Source organism: Camelina sativa, chromosome 14 (assembly GCF_030686135.1).
Source record: "Camelina sativa cultivar CO46 ecotype springtype chromosome 14, ASM3068613v1".
In the NCBI taxonomy this organism is placed as follows: domain Eukaryota; kingdom Viridiplantae; phylum Streptophyta; class Magnoliopsida; order Brassicales; family Brassicaceae; genus Camelina; species Camelina sativa.
Window position 1 is genome coordinate 18,933,970 of NC_141893.1, and position 24,562 is coordinate 18,958,531.

The window sequence follows — 24,562 nt, forward strand, 5'->3', positions numbered from 1 at the left end:
GAAACAAAAATTAAAATATATTTTTTTTAAACGCATAACAATACCTCTTCGTCAACCAAGATTAGTTCTCTCGAAACATCATCCAAACAATTTTTCACTTGCCACGAACGAAACACCTTGACACAAATCGTCCATTGCATGGTTGAAGGATTCAACTTCGTAAGAAACACAAATCTCGCCATTTTTTATAAAAATAGAAGACAGATGGCAAAGAGATAATTTTGTAAAAGGGAAGGATGAAGAAGTTGTAAAGGTAATTTTTTAGTTTTAAGTTATATATTTCGTCTTTTTAAATATTTGGGTGTGTTTAAAGGGTGCATTTAAAGATTCAACTCGAATCGTTGTTACCATTCACATCTATTAAGTAAAGGATTGAAAATACATAAAAATAGATACATTGAATGTAGAATTAAAGTTTTTTTTAAAATATTAGTTAGGTGATTTCGCAATTATAAAGAAAAAAATAAGACATAAAACCATAAACCTAAAACCATAAACTAATCTTCCAAGCTTTGGAAGTGATTTTGCATATTATAAATTTCAAGACATGGATAGTTGAATATAAACCGTTTAATAGTTACATGCGTTAATGATCATTGTATGATCCTAGAATAATAATATAAGTGGAGGTAATGACAACGCATATAACAATGTCATCTTCGATTTCACTTGAACACGAAGACGAATTACATTTTTCAAAATAAGGGAACAATAAATATTATAGTATTGTATACAAAATTCATTCTTCGTTTTCAATCTCAAAATAAAGTTGATGTTGGTCATTGCTGTCTGAAACGTAAGCAGAGCTTTCAACATGCACAAGACAGCCAATAAAATCTAAAAATCAAAATAAATATCTTTTGATCAAAAACAAAAATTTGATACAATGACACATATTCAGATCTAAAGAGTACGAAAGGACATCTATGAAAAATACTAAAGAAATCAATCTTTTTCATTGAAAGAAGGTATCAGTTGTGCCAAAGTCATGATGTTTGATAGAATTATGAATTTATGTGTAGTAAGCCTTATAATTCAAAGAGGTGGTCTTATCTCAAAATTAACTATTATCATCCAAGAAAACAAAAATGCGTAAATAAAAGAAGAAACCAAAAACACAAAACCATAAAGCAAAACCATAAACTAATCTTACGATTCTTCAAAGTGATTTTGCATATTCGAAACTTCAAGACATGGTTAGTTGAATAGAATCTGTGTACAACTGCATGCGGTAGTAATCATTGTACGACCTAAAAACATAACATAACATTAGTATTTATTCTCATAAAGTTATCATAATAGTTTATATTAAACACTCACCTTCAACATTATCAATTTGACCGAATCTGATTATGCATATAATGATGCCTTCATCAATTTTACGGAAGCTGTCGTAAAAATACTCCAAATATCCTCTTCTCAGATGACATCTCAAACATATACCACTTTAACAGGAATACGAAATTAGTAAAAAATAAAAAAGAAAACCAAAGAATTAAGTATTGTTTGTATAAAATAAATAAGAAATCTTACTCTTCGTTTTCGATTTCAAAAAAAAGTCTGGTGTGCACGTTGTTAGCCAAAAGGTATTCAGATCTTTCCACATGCACGAGACGTCCAATTAAATCTAAAACAGGATAAATATTGTTTAATCAGTTTCAAATATTTAATATAAAATATATAAGACAGATAAAATAATCGATACACTACTTACCAATACACATATTCGGATTTAGAGAGCCAGAAAGGACATCTATGAAAGATACGAATGAAAAATAATCTTTTTCATTCAAAGAAGGTATCAGCTGCGCTGAAGTCATGTTGCTTGAGAGTAGTTTGAATTGATGGGTAGTAGGCCTAAAAGTTCCAACAACTAGTGTTATAGCAAAATTAGATAAGATCAACCAATTCCCTTCGTTAAAAAATGGTTTGAAGCGTTGGACCAAACTACTTTCAAAAGTTCCAAATATCTTTGAACCCTAGAGTGAAAAATATATCAAATATTATTCAAAGTCGCTTATCATTCGGAGTAGATGTTTGTATTATTACCTTATCATCCGCTAGCACAAACTCGATCACGTCCTTCAACGCAGCACTGCAAACAAATCTTCTGATAATTTTAACTTTGATCCTTCTTTGAATGAGTAAAGGATGCAAGTCGGCAACATAAACACAAGAATTAGAATCAGTGGTCATGTTTCTGATTTTCTAAATAAATTATAATACACTCAATGCATCTAATGAATATAGATATATATACAAAATCAACACACATAAATAATATCGGGAGATTATCATTATTAACAAATTTAAGAATTTTAACATTATCGTGTGAGAACGTTATAGAATATATTATGAAGTGTGTAAAATATATTTTTTGGTTTGCTGTTTAGAAATCACATCTTATTGTATATTTGTTATACATATCTTTGTTAATTTTTTATTCATTTACCTAATTTCGTTTTGATTTCTATTTCTAAACATGTTCTCTTTATTTCAAACTTTTCCATTTCCCATAAAGCTCAATATCTTTTTATATAATGAATTTTAGTAAAATATATTAGGTTTGTAAGATTTGTATTAAAAATTTATGGTAATTTTTTTTTGAAAAGGATAATTATTTTATTCAAATTATTAAAATGTTAAAACTGAAATTACAAATATTGTTAACCAATAAATGAAATACGAAGTTTATCCCAATCAATATCAGGCACAACACAATCTTTTACATCTTTCTCAATAACAACCCTAACGTCTTCCAGCCTCTTACACTCTTCAATCAAATCGATGCGTCTTTCCAAGATATCATTCATTAGTGTGAGTTGAGCATCGATTATTTCAAGTTGACACATGAGTTCGGTTGATTCTTCTTTCTTCTTCATATGCTCTTTCACCATATCGATAATCGCGGTGAATCATTCTGACGTTTCCTTTTGAGACACATCTCTAGATTTCTGAAACGCCTTCTTAACTTTGTCGACTGCTTCGTCCTCCCATCCAAAATCGGACATGGGTTCTTTGCGTTTTCTAGAACTTTCACCATCCATCACGAAATTTGAGACTATAAAGTTTAAAAATAGAGTTTTTTTTACGTAAGTAGAACTTTGAATAAACGAAAGACTTTAAAAAAAAATTTGATAACTTACCTGAAAGATACGGATGATAATAGGTAGTTCTCACAATACAGGAGAGACGAATAGTGCTTAAATATCTGTCCAAAGAGTCGCAAAGTCTTTCCATGTTGGCGTCTCATGATCTCAGGCCCATTTAAGTTTATTAAGACACAATGTGTGATGACCTTATGAAGTATCAAATAAAGAAAATTTAATCTTTATGAAGTCATATACATAAATAATAGTCGAATTTAATTTATTTAATACTATATAATATAATAGATTATATTGGAAATTATACTAGTATCAAACATAAAAAGATGAATATACTTGTCCAAAGTAACAATAACCCAGTATTAAAATTTTAAGATTCGATAGTAAATGTAAATAATTTAAAACATAGAGATGTAGCCGTATAAAAAACACATGTTCATGATTTTTTTTTTTGATGCGAGGTCACTTCCATGTGTTCCTACAACACTTCAATCATTTTTTTGTGTGTGCTCTCTTTCTGGTGTTCCTACAACACAAATTATAAATTATAAATATATCTTTGAAACATTAGTATAAGAAACTAATTAACAATAGAGGGTACGATCGTCTAAATGTTTTAACTTCTGGAATCTCCGGGTTAAGCCTAATTTGGGTACATATAGTGTTGGATACAGACCTCCTTCCTACAATACATTTGATATAGAATTCAGAATAGTTAGGTATTATCAAAACTAATTTTAAAACATTTTAAACGAAGGAATAGAGTATGTACCTTGGAAGACATCAATTACACCCCATAGAACAACACAGATGAGGCTTTCACCTATGGAATCTTTGTAAGTGTTGTAGAAATCGTCAGCCGCTTTTCCGGTTAACTAACACGGCAAAAGCATGCCACTAAATTAAAAAAAATTAAAAAAAAATGTTTATATATTTAAGCAGTATCAATTAGATAATATGTTTAAAACCAAATACTTGGAGTCACGAAGGTCAAAGGAAATTCTATGGTACATGGAGTACTCTTGTGTTGCGTTCCCTTCCGGAGAAGAAACTTGCTTCTCATTATCTTCTTCTTCAGACTTAGAATCATATTCGTCGTTTTCAGTATCATCAGTGTCATCCCCATCATCGCCTTCACTATCTTCTTCGTCTACATACACTATTTCATAAAAGCCTTCATCTTCTTTATCTTCTTCTTCTTCACAATAATCCTCATCAGAACTGTTTCCATCATCGTCTTCATTTTCGAACACATCAGAGTCGATATCATCCAAGTCAGTGTCATTAGAATCATCCACCTTCGTCGCCAAAGAATTCCGGCAGCACATCTTTAGCAACTTATGAATATTATCACTTTGTGATCTAAGCTCATACTTGTTGCCGTTATTCGGACCCATCGAGTCTTTTTTATCATTCCAAGTATTCATTTTTCCAACATTGGTTACTTCTCCAATGACATCTTAAAATATAAGATGCAAACTCACATCAAAATAATGTATAATATATTAGAATTCAATTATGGGAGATTCAAAAATAGACGAATAAGGTAACTTACCGACCAAGTAATCATCACAGTAAGAACCGTTTTATATTCGATTATAATTGATGAATTCAAAATATTCTTCACCTCCAACGATCGAAATCTTACTAATTTTGGTCTTATACAAAATAATAATCTTGTATCGATGAGTGGTAGCTCTGCATGACCCATATTGATCGACAACTTTAAAATGTTCAAGCTCAATCCAATCGCCAACATGAAATTCGGACACAAATTTGTCATAAACATCACCATGGAAATTACACTGAATCTTCTTACCCTATTAAATAAAACAAATATAATTAGATTTCTATGGTTATGGAAAATTCAGAAGACTAAGTAATTAATTAACAATTTAAACATTTAGCAAACCTGATTATCAGTTAGAACCATCTCTAGGGTTGAACCAAGAAGAAGAGTTTTTTCTTCCCATAAATACAAAATCCTAACACGGATTTTCCATTCGTATTTTGAAGGATTCAAACGTGAAACACGATTAGTCAGAGAATTCATGACCATAATCTAACCTTCACTAAACGAATTCAGTAATTATAAGCAAATTAAGATTCCCAAATGTAATAAAAGAATTGTGTGTCGAATGTTTTAAAGAACCTTGGAATATTCTCGAGATTTGGATATTGAACTTAAGATATATGAGACGTCTCTATATATATAACCTTAGAGATTAGTATATTTTCCTAAATATAAATAATAAAATATTATAATATTATTGTATTTATAATTAATAATAGATATGTGCAAATATATAACATATATATCTCTTATATATATTTATTTACTTATTTAAACAATATTTTCTTGCATCATAATCTATAAATTATGTAAAATCTAATAAACATCTTTTATTCCAAAATAAATTTATTACTATCTTTATCACTTTAAGTTTACAATAAATATTTTCATTCAGAAAATCATCCGTTCAAATAATTATATATAATATGTTATATATATATATATATATTTGTATATTTTATTATTCAAACAATGGTAATTGCCATCTTTATCATTTCAATTTTGTAAATTTTATAAAAATCATAATTTTATCCTTTTGTGAGTATTATAACTTTTAGGAATAATCTTTATCATATCAAATTTGTAAATTTCATAAAAATCGTAAATTTAATTATTTTGTGAGTATTATAAATTTTAGGAATAAAGATATATAACAATATTTTATTACTTAAATTTATGAAATTACACCATTTTGAAGATGTATGCTAGTTTTGTATAATTAATAATTGAATACTTCTCAGAAATGTTTATAATCAAATATCCCGTAAAGGTATAATTTCTAAAAACTAAACACTACGTTTGAAATATCAGTATATTAATTAATAGGTTATTACTATATTAAATAAATTTTATATTGTGTTAAAGAAACAAATATTATAAGAACATTGTATGGTTATGGAAATTGTCTTCTGTTTAATTTTGTCTTCCATTTCATCTCTTTATGACACCAGACTGTTGATTTTGGAATTTCAGCATTAATAATTTCTTTGTCTTGAGCAGACTATATATTATACAAAACTCATTAGAGTGAAATAATTTTTAAAAATGTAACAATAATATTTCAAATTAAATATACATCTAAAAAATAGATTATTATTACATTTAAATAAATTTCAAATTAATTTAACGAAACAAATATTATAGGAATATTGTATGGCGATTGAAATTGTCTTCTTTTTGACTTTCTCTTCCATATCATCTCTTCACGACACCAACGTAATGGATATGGAATTTCAGAATAAGTGATTTATTTGGCTTGAGCAGCTTGTGTACTGAATATAATCCAATCCGAGAATTTAGTTGTCGTAGTCGTCGAACGAATCATAACATCATTCTCAGGACCATCTTCATTGTAGCATTCTTTAGGGGTAATCTGTTCAATATTTTATTTAAAAAATAATTATTATCAAACATGTAATTATTATCAATTTCGGAATAATTATATAACATGATTATTTAAAACAGTTTCGTGATGAAATACCCGTAAATCGAATCCATGGGTAACTACGATCATAGTATTTCTGCAAATATGGCAATCCAAGTTTAGACAAAACTATCATCTATTATAAATTATAAATCAATTTAAAAAGGAACTACAATCGTTATAAGCATTCTAATTATAAGAAATAATACCTGATATTATTTAGAATCAAATTCTTGTATCTTTAATCTGCTCCATAATACCTACATCAAATAATAATGATTATTTTATTATTATTATATTGTTATATATGAAACCACAATACATACAGGTAAATACAATTAATCTGTCGATCAACCAAAAAAGTAAAATATTATACCTTTTTAAAAAAGTGAACCAACAATATCCAAAGCTAGATGAGTTTCGAATCTTCCTTCCCAAGAAACAACTACACAAACAGGAAAACATATAGCATTAGTCGATCAGGAAAGATCAGAAAATTTGCTTTCCATGTAACAACTACACGATCAAGAAAATAAAAAGGTTCAGTCGGTGAATCATAAGAAACAGTAAAATCAGAATACAAATTGAAAATTGAGAATATGAACCTTAAAAAGCATGATATTATACCTTTATTAGAAGATGAACCAACAACAACCAAAGCTTTATGATTTGTGGATCTTGCTTTCCAAGAAACCACTATACGAACAGGAAAATAAGAAGGATCAGTCAATGAATCATTAAAAACAGCAAGATCGGAATATAAATATAAATTTGAGAACATGATAAAAGAATTATAAAAATTCAAGAGAAGAGTTTTTTTTTTTTTTTGTGTTATGGTGAAAGCATACGATATCATTGTATTTATAGATGTAAAGGACCTATCTTTTTAGGGTTTCTAGGTTTTTCGGCTTTCCAGTTAGAAGATGTTTTGACATCGGGCTTTCTTCATGCATAAACCCATAAATTTAAATTTACGTCGATCTTAAAACAATCTAATCTAAGCCCATTAATTACCCAATCTTCGTTTTATGTGTGTTATATTATGGTCATGTATTCTCAAATTAAATGTCAAAGAGTATTTTTTCATAAAAATTCAGGATTAATTTAGCAAATTCTAGTTTTGCAAATAACTTTTTTTGCAATTAGATTATTTCTGTCGATTTTTTTGAATTATTTTTAATGCAAAAAATAGGTAAAATTACGTTCAAGGGCAAGATATTTCAACGTCAGGGTCAATTTCATTAATGGTAAAAGGTAAAATTTTGCTGAGATTGAATGTGGGACGTTTTCAATTCGCGTTTAATATAATAGATACCAGTATATATATTTCATATAAAAAATGTTGAGTTTTAAAATAGAAAATAGAAACAGTTATTTTCTTTATTCAAAAGTTTGTGTTCGTATAAAAAAAATATTAGGTAATTATTTGGAACCTCTGATTAGTTCCACTAATCTCAATAAATTACTAGTGATTATTTTATAACAAAGGATTAAGAATCCCAACCACACTTGAGTTTGTTGGAATCAACTCCAAACCATTTTAAAAGAAAGATATTATACACATATGACACATGAATATTTCGTATAAGTCTCAATTTTATTGGCTGGTGATTCAACTATCACTAGTTAATTATGCAACTTATAGCTTCGAGGTCGTGGAGCTTACTAGATATTGATATGTCCAATTTATACTTTCTAGATTAAATGTAAACTATTCGGCTTGTTAGCACCAATATCATGAACTATATTCAAAATATATATTATAGACGAGTGTTAAACACAGTATAACCATATAATAAAATGATATTTTGGAAACAAACAACATCTAAATACGTAGTTTAATTTGGATGTTGCATGTCGATGTCGCATTTGAATGCTGAATCTTGATGCATCATCTAAATACATAATCGACGAGAGTTAAGCGTCACAAAACATATATATAAATTTGTAACATGAATTTTCATAAATCTTTCAATAAAATCTTAAGTATTATAACTTTACTTACGTTAACTCGTGGCGTTATGCAAATGATAAGTGCACCAGCAAGTTAATTATTAAGGATTAAAATCAGAACAAAATATGCAGTCATATGTATAATGATTCCTGAGAACCTAGCTAATGTTTAATGTATAGGCATCCTCTTAGCATTTAGAATGTGAGGCCAAGAAACAACACGAAATAATCTCGAAATGGCTAATAGATTTGGGAAAGATCATGAAAATGTGAATAAATCTACTTTACTTTTCCAATATAATTATTGTTAGATTACGATCCTTTGATTAGTGTAGGTACTTTAATAAGATGCTGGTAACTTGGATACATGTTTCTCGAATGAATGATTTGTGAAATTAGTGCATAGCCTTAGGAATTAGAATCAACTTTTTCGTACATGTGATTAATTGATGGACCACCAATATAATATAAGAAAGCAGACTTAGGACCATCATCCAATCAAGATCAACTAAACGGTAAGTACATATCAACAACAATATCTGTATTTATGTGTGTATTTGCAACTACTTAATAACATGTGCATTCCTAGAGAACCTATATATGTTATATATATATATACATAGTGTAAAGGCAGATTTTGGTAGGGTTTAGTGAGGGAATGGAACAAAGTGAACACATGAAATGACTTGGAAAGGTAAAAGTGAGTAGTTTCCCTTTGAGAAAATTAAGTGGGGTTCTCACATTAGCTAGAGAGTGAAACAGATTGAGAGGGAAAAGTGACAAGGAGAGAATTTTACTCAACTAAAGTGGTCAATCATATTGAACTGTATAGGAAATATTATTGGAAATATACAGATGAGCTCACTGTTGGGATACAAACAATGTCCCACATCTGAAGATTAGAAAATAAGTTTCTAATATATAAGCCAAGACCAACTCCAATTAGTATGAGATCTTTTCGGAAGGAGCCCAATAAGAAATCTGTGTGGGCTTTGCCACCTGGACCCAAAGCGGACAATATCATACTAATAGAGGAGTTGGCTTGGGCTTGGAAAGCCCAATAATTGGTATCAGAGCCTAGGTCGAAAAGTGGACCTAGGGGAGTGGGTGTGGGCTCTGTGTTCGGTGTGGGAGGATCTCTCAAAAAGATGACATGATTAAGGGTGCCTCAAGAATACTTCAGGATAAAGGGGTACCGGAGCCTAGGTATCTAGGTTTCGCTGAAGGGGAGGTTTGTTGATACAAACAATGTCTCACATCTGAAGATTCGAAAATAAATTTCTAATAGATAAGCCAATACCAACTCCAATTAGTATGCGGCCTTTTGGGAAGGAGTCAAATAAAAAATCCGTGGGACCTTTGCTACATGAACCCAAAACGGACAATATCACACTAATAGAGAGGAGTTAGGCTTGGGCTAACACTCACATGGTCTCTACTCTACTTGTAATTTTCTTACATTCAAATGGGAGCATCCCCAAATCCCAACTGTTCAAATTTCGATAGCCTTGTACTTTCATGGCTTTACATAGGGATTTTCATCACACATTGGCTACGTAATTCAATAGTTTAGATAATTAGAGATCGAGTTATATATGGCTTATAACTCTTTATTTGTTTTCTCTATTAAATTCCACTTGTTGATGCATGCCACCTGAAGCAAAGCATACCATTTGATCTCACTATAATAATTCCAGTTATATATATATATATATATATATATATATATATATATATATATATATATATTTATATATATATTTAAAGAAAGGTAATTCAAGTTTAAAAAGTTGGTGACATGGATGCTTGCAAGCTAAGGCTTGAGCAAGAGTCCAAACTTTTTTGACAAAGACCCTATTTTTCACGGCCTGCAAAATTTATTTTTAAAAAGTATGTGTCAGTTTTATATCAAAAAGCAATTTAGATACAATGCAATTTGTTTTATCTTATTCACTTGCTATGTTGGTTGAAATAAAAAATTTCTTAAGAAAGCTGCGTTCCTTTAGGTTCGAAAGTGTACCTCGACATGATAATGTGTATTTGGTAGGGTACAATTTCATCAATTTTCAGTAGGACTATTTTAGTGTTGTCAAGTCCAAATTCGAATAAAATGTTAGTTCAAGTATAGATGATTTACTTTATGAGGAATTACCATTGAATTGTTGACAAAGAAGGAAGAATCGCCATTGAATTAGTGGATCACCAATTCTTTTTTTGTTACATGATAATAACTTTTCTAACGTACATCCACGATACTAAAACTAGAAAGTAACAATAGGAGAAATCATTAGAATACATTTATTTTGGTCATTCGTTATCTATTTAAAGTAATTTATAAGCTATATATACGTCATTTAAAACTAGATATAGTTAAGAAAAATATATCACGACTATTTTGCTTTTCGAATAGATAATAATGTATATGTATAGTTTGAATCCCTGTTTTAAAAATCTCCGCCTAGCATTGATTATATCCCGCAAAATCGCTAGACTCACCCTCTACGCCTCGATTAATGATTAATCTCTACTTAACATCGATTATACAATTATATCTGACTAATTTGATTATAATCCGTCTAATCCAATTACTTCCCTCTTAATTTTGTATATAATGCTTATTTTTAGAACCAAATATAAATCAATATGTACTTTTTTTGGTTATTTAGATATTTAAATTAAGAGTTTATGATGTTTACAATAATTAATGTACAAACTTTTAATGAATCATAAAAAAAAATTAAAAATTATGTTTTATTGTGTTTATCATAATTTTAAAGACAATACTATAGTTTTATATTTTATTTGATCTTATTATTTTAACATAAACATAATTATATATATATATATATATATATATATATTTAATACTGCATATTTTTATTTTATTATTAATATAATAAAATAACCCTAAAACTAGTTCCCGGCTAAACCCGTTTAATTTCTGATTTTTTTGCTAAGTGCTAAGCCCATTCCGAGTGCCTAACGATTTCTAAATCAGCGGTTCCAATATATACATCATAGAATAGAACAATTATGGAAAACATTTTTTTTTACATAGGGGATTCGTGTCAATGTGATGGAGAGAAGCATCGTGTAGTTTTACATCATTTTTTTTTGTTTTCTCGTTTATTTCAAATATATTATTGATGATGGTTTTTTTGTATTGTGATTGCTTTGTGTATTTGCTACGTACTCTTGGTTTTAAAATTAATAAAGATAGACGGTTAAAAAGAGAATGATGGAAATAATATAGCAAACTTACACTTTTTTTTTTTGGGTTAAGAAAGTTCCTATAAACTTACAGTTCTTCATAAAGCGTAAAATCATGAAAACATACATAAAATGAAAAAACAAAAAAAAAGGAACAAAAAAACATCGATCCTACAACAATTTTTGTTGCAGGTGAAAGCTAATTAATTTATTATCGTCAGGAAACTGGCTATCTTCTTCCTCTTAGTGACATTTGTTTCCATTCCACGAGTCGTCTCAAAAATTCTCCTACCTATTCAGAAAACATTATTTAAAAGAATAAAAGTTGTTATTCCTCAGGAAAAAATAAGAGAATAATGTAAATTAAAACTCATAGAACAAATAACTAATATTATACCTCGGAAGGTTCTTGTAGAGAATACGTAGCACTCGTTTCCTTGGGAACTTTGGAAACAAGTATACCAAAGCCTTCTCCTCTCTTTCTCAGTACCTGAACCCAACAAATATTTTAATTAATTTATCTGTAAAATTAATCAAGAAAATATTTTAAATAGTGTCGAAGATTGGTAAATATATATTACCTGAAAAGCATCCTCGTCCGTATGATCATCGCCGATGTAGATGGGCAAAACATTCTTAGAATTGGCAAATCCTAAAGATTCGAGCAACAAATCGAGAGCTTTGCCTTTATCCCATTTGATGGTTGGTCGAATCTCTAAAACTTTTCTTCCTTGGGTTAACCTCAGCTTTGGATACTCACTCAATATCGACGTCACGTGTTCCGCTACTAATCCCCAATCATTTTGATCGACACAACGGTAATGTACGGATACGCAGAACTTATTGTTTTCGACGCTTGCTCCTTCTACGTCTCTGATTTTCTCAACTAGACACTTTGAGACCTGTTCAAACAGAGTTTTTTTTTTTTTTCTTTAGTTAGAGACCAAATATGTCGTTATGTTAAGTAGCTTGAATTTGACGCATATATAAAATAGAAAAACTAGGAAAATGTTAGTAGACCTGGTCAATCATAGGCAAGAACTCATTCGCCGCTTGGAAAAGAACACCTTTGTTGTTCTGTATTGTTCCAAAAAAACATCAAGCCCTTGTTAGTCTCTTTATACATATATGTTACATATAATATACGAGTGTTTATGATAAAGTACCTTGTTATGTTTGGTTTTTTTGGAAGGTCCTTTGATGTCCATTCCATGGCTACCGGCATAGTAAAGTCCAGGAAGTTTCACAAATCTACGAACCTACCAAATATAGAAACGAAGAAACACGTGAGTTAATTTTTTTTTATATAACCAAAGGATCCTAAACCAAAACTACACTAATCAAAACATGTTAACTTTTTTCCTATGCTAGTTTGAGAAATAAATTTTAAAACGTACCTTATCACGGCATCTTCCAGTGACGATTGCGGTCGGAAAATATTTAGCCACGCCTTTTACCGCATCTCTCATCTGAGAATCAAAAGTTGTTAAGAAATGGTAAAAACTTTAAAAGCAGAGGAATAACAAGTAAAAAGAGAGGCAAACCTCGTCAGACATGTAAGCTCGTTCCGGGTCTTCTACAATGGGAGATAATGTACCGTCATAATCAAGAAACATGACAATTTGTTTCCCTTTCGAAGCTTCAGCGATTTCTTCAAACATGCTTAAAGCTGACGGGTGTTGAGCCATCCAAGAAGAGTGGTCATCCTCCTTGGACTCCGGTAGGGAAGATATGTTCCCTGGTCGGGTCCTGGTAGGGGAAGAAGCCCTCATGGCTTCGATCCAAGTATTGATCCTGGTTTGACTTGGGTCGGCCTCAAGTTTTTGCACAAGTTTCTTACGGGGAATGCTGATGTAAAGGCCACCGCCGGGAGAAAAGAGAGATTGGTTTGGAACTCTAACCGCTACACCGATGCTGGCTTTTGCATCGGAGATTAAGGCATTATGGTTAGTCATTAGGGGCTTAGGGAGAAAAAAAAGACAGAGAAGAAGTTAAAAAACAGAGGAGAGGGGGTTTGGTGTGAGAAAGACAAGTTGTCAATGTCTTAATACAACATGTAATGAGAATAGACTTAATGTGTGGTCAATTTATAAACTTCCTCTCAAAGAGTGAAAGAGCTTCCTTCTTGTACTTCTCCTGCCACATCATTTCTATATGCTAGTTATTATTATTATTATTTTATTCCTTAGGAAAAAAAAAACTATATCCCTATTTTTTTTCTTTGTCGCATATTCCTAGTTTTTACGTTGATGTTGATACAAATTTGATAAAGTAGGAGCTAATACCTAATTATTTTTGATATTTATTTCATGACTAGAAAATTAGAGGATTTTGGTCCACAAGTGTGGATCATTTTGCTAACAACATATCGTATTTAAATTAAAATTCGACAGCACTTAATACATCTTTTTAGCATATAATATCTCAAAATGTTACATATAATATCAATATTATTCATCACGTGTTTATAGTTAAATACAGAAATTTTATGAAAATAGATTTCATGGTAATGAAAAATATCATTTTAGTCTAACAAATTATGGGTGTCCCTAAACCGGTAGTTTTTGTGTTATTTAGTTTTTGTGATATATTAATAGCTCTGATTGGTTACACTAATTAAGCTTGTTTGCAAACGAACTAATTAAGCTTGTTTGCAAACGAACCGCTCTCATGTTCACCAATCAACAAAGTGTTTGGAGAGAGTGGTTCATAAGAGTGGTTAGATTTGGTGGTTATAATGAGCGTTCAAAATAGATTTTAGGTGGGTTGAAGAGTGATTGCAAACTCTCTTTTTTACATGGTACGTTTGTTTTAGGTGGTTGTACAGTAACCTCTTTTGTGTTATTTTATTATTTGTTCTTTTAATTATTATATCATTAGATATTTAATCTGTTTATAAAAATTAATTTTACATGTGCATTACAATAGATTTAACCTGGTAATTTTTTAACATATATATAAATATTTCATTTTCCATATTTTTATTTTTTAATTAGATTTATTTTCATTTTTTGATAATTTAATATAATTTATACTATTCAACCGCTATGCTATAATGTTACCAATCAATCTAAATATTCAATCGCTCTCTTTTATCACACCATCTTTTCTATCTGTTATCTTTAACCGATTTTTTTTAACCGCCTCTTTTATAACTGCTGATAATTTTTTAACCGTCTCGTTTAGACGTGGTCACCAATGAGATCCAATGTGTTGTTTTGAGGTGTTATATAGTATAATAAATGAGTGTTACTAAAGTGGTAGCTTTTGGTGCAAGTTGCGTTCTCTTTGTATTCTCTTCTTTTCTTCGCTCAAGTATTTTTTTAATCGTTATGGTTAGAAGAACTTAAAGAGAATAATACTTTTAAAACCCCGAGCTTGGTCCGATATAGTGCATAAAAAATTACTAAACCAAATACAATACACATGAAAGTGGAGGTTTTCTAGATCTCTGTATTTATCGTTAAATAAAGAAATCTCATTATACGTATGCCACAACGTTGGTAGTTATAAGTCGAATCTTAAGCTTGGATAGTAAGTCGAAAATTAGATTTAGAATCCCAAAGATACATATGCCACAACATTTCTCCTGTACCTATGTATGGCAGTCTACGTCTTCTCCAGTTAGCCATATATCCATTATCCATACATTGTTGCGTTCATTAATTTATAACAATTAGGTCGGTTGATCTGGTTATTCAGAAATAAGATATTTGATCAACCGTTTATACCATGTTTAAAATATCAAAGAAGCGAAGAAGAACATTCAAGACTGTGAGTAATATTAATGCTATATTCTTCACAAACTTTATACAATGTTATATATAATCAAAGAGATACAACAACCTTTTTATAAAATAGGAGATCACAAAGAGATATTGAGAAAGTACGGAGGAAATATCAATGTTGAAAGATTGGTTTGTTGTTAGAACAGTGAGATATGAATTGTAACATACCAACAAGAACAAAAATATACGACTAATTGTCAAAAATGAGTTGGTCTATCGTAACGTATTAAGTGTAACTAAAAGCTGCAAAGAAGTATACTCTCTAGCGTTGAAGTAAAAAAGTACTCTAGCTAAAGCGTTCAGTTCCAACGAAACGAAACTGTTTGAATCATCTACGCGGCTACGCCTATGATTGCATAGATTATAACGTCTCTTGGAACTGTATTAGTGCTGTCATATCGTTATACAACTGTTTTTATACAGTATTGTTCTGCGGCGATCTATATGCACTAAATCAAATTTTCTCTTTTCGTATCCACGAAGGGCACTACAAGTTATAAACAGCTTATACTTTATTTAACTTTCTTTAGTTTGTGGACCATCTAGTTATTGGTTTATAACTCTCTTTTTTGTCATTATTTATAACTTTTTGTATGAGAAATTAAAGAGGAAACTAAGTGTAAATGAGTCAGCACGTTTTGGCTTACTATGAAATATCACGAAAACTATTCGTTTATAAATCACATTTTAAAACTATATAATAAATTTTTATTTATTTCTCTTTCGGCCAAACATTAATTTTTCTTTTTGATAGAAAGCACACGGTTACAGTTTGTCGTTAACGAAATATTTAAGGATATCAATTTATACAGCGGTAAATGAAACGAAGCTTCCTCACATTTATATTTTTAAATGCAATACATTTCTTGTTTACTTATTTTTAATAATGCTTTTTGTTAAAGTGCTTAGTTTTAATAATGTTTTCGTGGAAACTTCGACTTGCTTTTTAATTATCATTGAAATAGTAAAATCTAGGTTGAATGTAAAAACATTGACATATAAGGTAAAAGAAGAAGAACAAAAAGGTTATGAGGCTTGCGTGTACATATACTTGTGTATGTAAACTTTGGTATATGGTGAGAGATAGATCAAGTCTTTAGTCTATACGCATATGATATCGAAATCCGGGTTCTATGTACATTTTTGTCAAAAGTGTGAAAAAGGCGTTAGGCAAAGATTTTATATAAAGTAACTATTTCGATATTAAGAGGCATTGTTGCCGTATGTATTTGTACTAGGTTTGACGGGCAATTTTTTTTTAAAAATTTTTAAATATATTATAAATAGATCAAGTTTTTTTGAGTTTTAATATAAACGTTACATTGTTATATGTATGTGTGTGTTCTCACAGTAATTAATAAAAATGTTAAGATAGATATTCATTATATATTAAAATAACTCAAATGTGAAATAATCTATATCCGAATATACTTGTTTAGTTACAAAAATTCTAAAACAATTTTTAAAATATATATTCGGTTATAAAAATTCAAATCACATCATATACTAAAAAATATAAAATTTTATTAACTTAATATATTAAATAGTAATTTAAATAATTAAATATAAAATTAAATAAAAGTGAAAGGAGAATTATATTTTAATCTAATATATTGCTTTAAATTTGGTAGATAGATTTTAAAAAATTAATATTATCAAATAAAGAAATCATTTGGTTGTAAAGATTATAGAAAATTTAGTTAGGACTTGTTTGGATACAGAGATATAAGAGAGGATGACACAAAAATGTACTAAAAAAATGTTAAGATAGATATAATATGTACATGTGCACAAGTGTAGTTTCCTAGTGACTTCATAAAAGAAGACTTTTGAGTTTTGACGTCGGCCGGTCACGGTACACGAATTTTAGTTTCTCTTATTGGTCGCAATAGTTTCGTAAACGGTCATAATATTCTTAGTTCTTTCGGTCTAAGATTCTTTTCTTAGACAAAGGAATAATGTTAGTACAATAATCATGGGAAAAGCTGTCGTCTACATACAAAGAATGGGAAGAAATGCCTCCGTGAAAGTATATATATTTGTTACGTCATATCGTATAGCATGCATGGAGCCACGTTAGCATCGCCTTGATTTGAATTTGTATGACAAATGAACTGATTCTAATTATGTACATATACCTAAACTATTTGGAAAACTAAATAGGAATCAACCTTAAAGAGAGAATTTATTAGAGAAAAAGATGCCAAATGAGACGGTATATAATTGGCCTTCTTCGGCTACTTGTCGTAAAGCAATTCTAAACTGTAGAATCCACGTGCGTTTAATTTACTATATTTATAGTACTGTAATATAAGGTTATTTTTTGTATTTATTGTGTCTTGAGTAAGACCAATAAGATGACCATTGACCATTAATAGTTTCTTTTTACGTATAGATTCATTAATTGACTTCTCTATAGGAAGTGTATGCTCGACGGTCTTGAGTTTGCTATTTGTAGTAGGTAACGAAGGAGCACAAGTGTCGTTTTGTGAGACGTGCTCGTCTCGGGTTACATACCTAAACCTCTCTAGTCTCTTTCGCGACTTTCTTTCTCCAAACACTTTTGCTCACACATCCCTAACTTAAACGAATTGAAAAAGTATTATAGTTAAAGACCGTTTAAGGTCGTTTCATATGTAAGAGAAAATGATTCATTGCAAATTTCATTATGAGTTTTTTTTCCTTCTTTTGAGAGAGTTAAAACAAATAGTAAAATTATTGTGATGCTTCTTAATGAAGTATAAAAAGATTTATAAAATCTTAAGTGTTTTATTGTTAAGTTTGAAATAGTCAAATTGTACGAATGTGTCTTCCGTTGTTATCGGAGTACTTAAATAAGTTACAGATTTTTTAGTAAGTAGTGCTAAGTTGTTATTCTACTATATAATTATTTTCCTGTAATTCTTTATCAATTGACACAAATCTTTCAATTTTTGATTCTGAGCAAACTTTCTTATTCACAAAGATAACAAAGTGGTATCAGCGCCATAGATACTAACTTGAGAGAAAATGAGTGACAAGGACACGATGGTGTTACCAAAGTTTGATGGGGATTAAGAGCATTAGGCAATGCTCATGAAGAACCTGATCAGATCCAAGGAGTGGTGGGATCTGGTTAAAACCGGAATACCTAGTCAATAAAGAGGAATGATTCTGTCAGGAGCACAGAGAACTGAGCTATAGGAGAGAATAGCAGAGAAGACAGTCACTAACCACAAGGTGAAGAACTACCTCTTCTCCTCAATTGACAAGACGATTCTGAAATCAATTCTCAAGAAGGACACGTTGAAGGAGTTGTGGGACTCAATGAAGAAAGAATACCAAGGAAACAATAGGGTGCAGAGTGCACAAATACAGAGGCGAAGGAGAATCTTTGAAGTTCTTGAGATGAGTTGTGGAGAAACAATACTTCTCAAGAGTAATGGAGGTAACAAATGACATGCGTAATCTTGGAGAAGATATGCCTGACTCCAAGATTGTTGAGAAGATTTTCAAAACGTTAGCTGAAAAATTCACATACATAGTATATGCGATTGAGGAGTCCAAACATGATGGAGAACATGGTCTGCACAGTATGACCGTCGATGTTCTGCATAGCTCCACAGTATGACCGTCGATGGTCTGCATAGCTCTCTGAGGGTTCATGAGCAGAACATGGTCAGACATGATGGAGAGGAGAAAGCTCTGAAGGTTGAAGGGCAATAGAGACTAAGCAATGCCAGAGGCCGGGGAGGATATCCATCTAGAGGAAGAGGAAGAAGTGGATATCAACAAAGAGGTCGTGGCAATGCCAATAAGGATCATGTGGAGTGCTTCAAATGTCACATGATGGGGCACTACAAGTCAGAATGTCCAGAGTGGGACAAAGAAGCGAATTATGTAGAGCTGGAGGAAGATCTACTGTTGATGGCGCATATTGAAGAATTCAAGAATGAGGAGGAGCAGGCCTGGTTCCTCGACTCGGGTTGCAGTAATCACATGTGTGGTTGGGAGTGTTTCATTGAGTTGGATGACACCTTTAAGATAACATTGAAGCTGGGAGATGGTAGGAAGATGTTTGTAGACGGAAGAGGAAAGTTGCGACTTGAAATCAATGGGAGGACTCAAGTAATCTCTGACGTCTACTTTTTACCTGGGCTGAAGAATAATCTTCTCAGTGTGGGGCAGTTGCAGGAGAAAGGGTTAAGAGTCATAATTAAAGATGGAGAATGTGAAGTGTGGCACAAAGAAGAGAAAACGATGATAATGCACTCAACAATGTCAAAAAACAGGATGTTCATATATTCACCATTGTTAGAGAAGCTAAGGGAGAAGAAGAGAGTCAATGTCTACAAGAGATGGAGAAGAGAAATGACCTGTGGCACAGAAGATATGGTCATCTCAACAATGGAATCTTGGGAACACTAGCAGAGAGGGATATGGTGATTGGGATACCAAAGCTGAGCAAAGAAGTTGAAGGAGCTGTTTGTGATGTCTACATGAGAGGAAAGCAAAACTGAGAAAGCATTCCAAAGAAGAGTGTGTGGAGATCAACTCGGGGGCTTCAATTGTTTCACACCGATATATGTGGACCAATTACTCCATCATTTGCAAGTGGAAAAAGGTACATCATCAATTTCATAGATGATTACAATAGAAAGTGCTGGACTTACTTCTTGACAGAGAAATCAAAAGCGTTTAGAGAGGAGTTTATAGTTGGAGTAGAAAGAGAATTGGGGCAACTGTTGGTGTGTCTACGCTCTGACAGGAGAGGAGAGTTTAACTCTAAGGAGTTTAACGAGTATTGCAGAGAGTTTGGTATCAAACGTCAACTCACAGCTGCATATACACTTCAACAGAACGAAATCGCAGAGAGGATGAACAAAACTATCATGAACATGACAAGATGCATGATGCTGGAAACGGGTGTTCCAAGACGTTTTTGGCCATAAGCAATTCAATATGTTGTATACAAATTGAACATGAGTCCATCAAAGACTTTAAACGATGTCACACTAGAGGAGAAGTGGAGCAACCTGAAACCGTCAGTAACACATCTCATAGTGTTTGGGAGCATTGTGTATTGATGTTCATATATTTTACCTTGTTTTCCCTTAGGTTATTCACAAGTTTTGCGTCTTTTGCTATCCATTTAGGCCATTATTGTGTAGCTTTAGGACTAATCATGCATTAGAGTATAGTTGCATTGCATTTGCATCTTTTCATGCATAAACAGGTGATTTTGGAGCTTAAGGAGCATGGAAGCAATGCTAAGGAGAAGTGAAGCAATCCTGAGGAGAAAACAAGAAAGTTAAGGCTGAAGAATCAAGGTCCGGAGTCCCACTCGACCGCACACTCAACCAGACACTTGACCGTGTGCTGAGAAGGACTCGACCGAGTGGAGAATGCACGAGAGAAGCCAGCTCGACCAGCCACTCGACCGAGCACTGGTCGAGTTGACCGAGCCGTTGACTGCTTTGACTTTTTGTATTTTTAGGGCTTCCACCTCACCTTCTATATAAAGCCCTTGTACCTGCAGCCACCAAAGAGTCCAGCTTTTTAGAGAGTCTAAAACCTAGTTTTTACCTTTTTTAGATTTTATTCATTTTGCACTTTCTTTTATTTTTTTAGATTTTGTACTTGTTTAAGAAAGAAAGACTAGATTCTTGTATTTTGTTGGTTTCATAACTTTCAAGATATTAAGATTTCGAGTTTTATTTCTTTATCAATATTGTAGATCTCTGTTTCATCTTTCTAATGATGCAAGTTTCAATATTTTCTGGGTTTTTGACTTATTTCACCATGTGTTCTTGTGAGTAGTTTGCTTAGGACCTTGAGGATGGGTTAGGCTGGGTTGATCTTGTGGTTTATTTGATTTGGTCAAGCTTGATTGTTGTAAATCTCTTCTAGGCTAGATGTTCTTAATGCTGATCCTATATCTGAGAAGGTAGGGTTTGATTTCAAGCATCTTAGCATCACACCAATGTTTAAGGAGCATAGATAAAGCTAGATCTAGAGCTTACCATTAGGCTTGCTAAGAGATTAGAAGTCTTGTTTGGTTTGAAATGTATTGCTTAATGCCTGCTTGTGTAGATTCTTTACTTTGTGAGAACAAGTCTAGAAATGCATAGGTTTGATTGTTTCTTGCCATAAGAGTGGATTAAACATGTCTTAGAATAGTATGTCTAGAGATCAGCTCAAAGTTGGCTTGAGATTTGTTGACCAAGTTAGATAACCACAATGATTAGCTCAGCCCATGAATCCCTCCTCAAGGCCTTATTTGTTTATTAATATCTTAGTCTAAATATCATTGCCTGCTTGTTGTTTGATTAGTTTTTGCATTGCTCTGTTTTTCTTGTGTTGCTCTGTTTTCACGTTTAGTCTAGCTCGACCCTGTACTCGACCTACACTTGGTCGAGTGCTGCTCGAGTTCATCCCCAGAACTTGTGTTTATGATTTGTGATTGTCTTGTTTCATTCATGTTTCATTTCTAATGCATTCACTTAGTTTTCTATTCATTACTTGTCTTGCATTAGTTCATTAGCATAGTATCTATTTCTGTTCTAGTTTCATTATAGCTTTAATTTGTCTGTTCTTTTTGCATTTAGTATCTTGTTCTAGTTGTTTTTACTTTCTGCATTTCATATCTCATTATAGGGTTGTTAGTGACAAACAACCTTTACATCTGGCTTGACTTAGATTCATATGCACATCTTGATTGTTCACAAACACTCAGATTGGATTGACACCTCTTATACTACAATTGCATAAGGGGAATTGAAACACCCTGACATCCATTCATTCATAACTCATCATTCCATACATCATTCATTCACCACACCACACAAATAGTCAGTTTCAATTTGGCGTCGTTGCCCATTTGAGTTTGTTTTGTGACATTTAGGATCATTATTAGTCTAAGATTAAGTTCGTTTAAACACTTGTGAAGTTACTGAACTCGAATCTTCCTTTGCTTGGCTGTTTTGAGTTTCAGGTACCCACTCGACCACCTACTCGACCACCACTCGACCGAGCTGGGATCGAGCACTTGATCGAGCCAGAAGTCGGATCCAAATAGCCATTACTTCCCAGTCGACTCGACCACCCACTCGAGCCTGCGCTCGACCGTGTACCTGTTCGAGTCTGTAGTAGAGTTTGTTGATGCACACAAGGTCAAAAGGCAAAGACAGTCTTCAACAGCCTATTGACAACATCCACAGGCTACAAAAGGGTTTGAGACATAAGCAATGGAGAGTAGTTCAACAACAACAAGGTCAAGACATCATGGAGCAACCAGCTATCCATGAGCAGAGACCAAGGCACATTGGTGCAGGAGATGCACCCAATACCCACAACCAAAGGGCTGGAATTGTGCCACCTTCAGTAGCAAACAATAACTTTGAGATCAAGAGTGGATTGATCTCAATGATACAAGCCAACAAGTTTCATGGGTTGCGAATGGAGGATCCACTAGATCACCTTGATGAGTTTGACAGAATATGTGGACTCACAAAGATCAATGGAGTGAGTGAAGATGGATTCAAATTAAGGCTCTTCCCATTTTCTCTTGGAGACAAAGCTCACCTTTGGGAAAAAACTCTTCCTACTGGAGCTATCACCACATGGGATGCATGCAAGAAAGCTTTTCTGGCCAAGTTCTTCTCCAATGCAAGGACTGCTAGGTTGAGGAATGAAGTTTCAGGGTTTGCTCAAAGGAATAATGAGAGCTTTTGTGAAGTTTGGGAGAGGTTTAAAGGATTCCAGACTCAGTGTCCTCACCATGGCTTCAACAATGAGTCACTTCTAAGCACTTTGTATAGAGGAGTACTTCCCAAGATCAGGATGCTTCTTGATACAGCCTCTAATGGAAACTTCCTCAACAAGAATGTGGAAGAAAGATGGGAATTAGTTGAGAATCTTGCTCAATCTGATGGCAATTATAATGAGGATTATGATAGGACCATAAAGGGCTCCTCCACTGATCAAGAGGATAAGTATAAGAAGGATTTGAAGATGGTCAATGAGAAGCTTGACAAGATACTCCTAAGCCAGTCCAAGTCCATTCACTTCATTGGTGAAGAAGAAGCTCCAGTTCAAGAGGGGGAGCCTGAATTTGTTGTGCTATGCTACATGCAAAACCAGGGAGGATACAAAGGCTACAACCAAGGAGGTTTCAAACAGAACAACCTCTCTTATAGGAGCACCAATGTGGCCAACCCTCAAGACCAAGTCTATCCACCTCCCCAGCCTCAACAACAGCAACAAAACTACATCCCAAAGCAACAACATCAGGTGTTCCAGCCCCAATTGTGTCCCCCACCAGGGTTTCAGACTAACCAAGGCCAGGAACAAGACTTAAGAGCAATGATGCAACAGTTGTTGATTGGGCAAACACAAGGCAAGATTGAGGAAGCCAAACAGTTTGCTGAATTGAATCAAAGGCTCACATCACAGTACAATGATCTGAACATGAAGTTTGAAGGTCTCAACTCCAGAGTAAAGTATATGGAGAGTAACATTGCCTCTACTTCAGCTCCTAAACCCAACCAACTCCCTGGAAAAGCTGTTCAAAATCCAAGGGAGTTCACTGCAAAAGCCATTCATATCTCTGATGAGGAAGTCACTGAGGACAGTGAAGTCCAAGTTTGGGGGAATTCATTAGTTACTGAAGCCCCAAGTGACGTTTGTGCAAAGCAACTGGAGTCCGCCATTGCACTCGACCAGGTACTCGAACAGCCACTCGACCGAGTGCATGCTCGAGTGGTCGATCGAGTTGTAGACTCAGAAGCTGCCAAGCCTGCTAAGTACATTCCTCCTGCTTACAAGCCACCTCTTCCATTCCCAGGACGTTTCAAAGCACAAAAGATTAGGAGCTTAGGGAAATCATTGAGAGAAAGGAGATGATGGCTAAGCAACAAGAGGAAGAGAAGGCTTTGAAGGAAGTGGTTATGATTGAGAAAGAAGAAGAAGTGATGGCCATACAAGAGATCACCATTGCTTACCAAGAAGAAGAGAGAGGACCTGCCTT

General features: G+C 32.7%; 2 protein-coding genes and 1 non-coding gene across 3 annotated transcripts; all 3 read right to left on the reverse strand.

Annotated features, from left to right (window-relative positions):
* Positions 1-739: 739 nt before the first annotated feature.
* On the reverse strand, positions 740-2,196 carry LOC147928409 (uncharacterized). Its single transcript, XM_087486129.1, has 5 exons — positions 2,050-2,196; positions 1,715-1,979; positions 1,534-1,627; positions 1,321-1,445; positions 740-837 (listed from the first exon to the last, which is right to left on the reverse strand). Exons 1-5 carry the CDS (start codon positions 2,194-2,196, stop codon positions 740-742), a joined length of 729 nt encoding a protein of 242 aa, XP_087342255.1.
* Positions 2,197-11,781: 9,585 nt separating this feature from the next.
* Positions 11,782-13,862, reverse strand: LOC104742077 (putative trehalose-phosphate phosphatase D). Its single transcript, XM_010463039.2, has 7 exons — positions 13,312-13,862; positions 13,165-13,236; positions 12,934-13,026; positions 12,788-12,844; positions 12,349-12,669; positions 12,165-12,257; positions 11,782-12,059 (listed from the first exon to the last, which is right to left on the reverse strand). Exons 1-7 carry the CDS (start codon positions 13,720-13,722, stop codon positions 11,997-11,999), a joined length of 1,110 nt encoding a protein of 369 aa, XP_010461341.2. The 5' UTR covers positions 13,723-13,862; the 3' UTR covers positions 11,782-11,996.
* A 9,352-nt stretch (positions 13,863-23,214) lies between these two features.
* LOC147928410 (small nucleolar RNA R71) lies at positions 23,215-23,321 on the reverse strand. The gene has a single exon (XR_015581110.1). It is a non-coding gene; the product is annotated as a small nucleolar RNA R71 (small nucleolar RNA).
* Positions 23,322-24,562: the final 1,241 nt, after the last annotated feature.

What these genes read in the sequence shown, in the direction of transcription:
- LOC147928409 (XM_087486129.1), bottom strand. Translation starts at nt 2,196, where the DNA reads ATGACCACTGATTCTAATTCTTGTGTTTATGTTGCCGACTTGCATCCT. An exon ending in TTGTGCTAGCGGATGATAAG is followed by an intron (nt 1,980 to 2,049) that starts GTAATAATACAA and finishes TTTTCACTCTAG; the next exon opens with GGTTCAAAGATATTTGGAAC. An exon ending in AAATCCGAATATGTGTATTG is followed by an intron (nt 1,628 to 1,714) that starts GTAAGTAGTGTA and finishes ATCCTGTTTTAG; the next exon opens with ATTTAATTGGACGTCTCGTG.
- LOC104742077 (XM_010463039.2), bottom strand. Translation starts at nt 13,722, where the DNA reads ATGACTAACCATAATGCCTTAATCTCCGATGCAAAAGCCAGCATCGGT. An exon ending in CTGGAAGATGCCGTGATAAG is followed by an intron (nt 13,027 to 13,164) that starts GTACGTTTTAAA and finishes TATATTTGGTAG; the next exon opens with GTTCGTAGATTTGTGAAACT. An exon ending in AAAAAACCAAACATAACAAG is followed by an intron (nt 12,845 to 12,933) that starts GTACTTTATCAT and finishes GGAACAATACAG; the next exon opens with AACAACAAAGGTGTTCTTTT.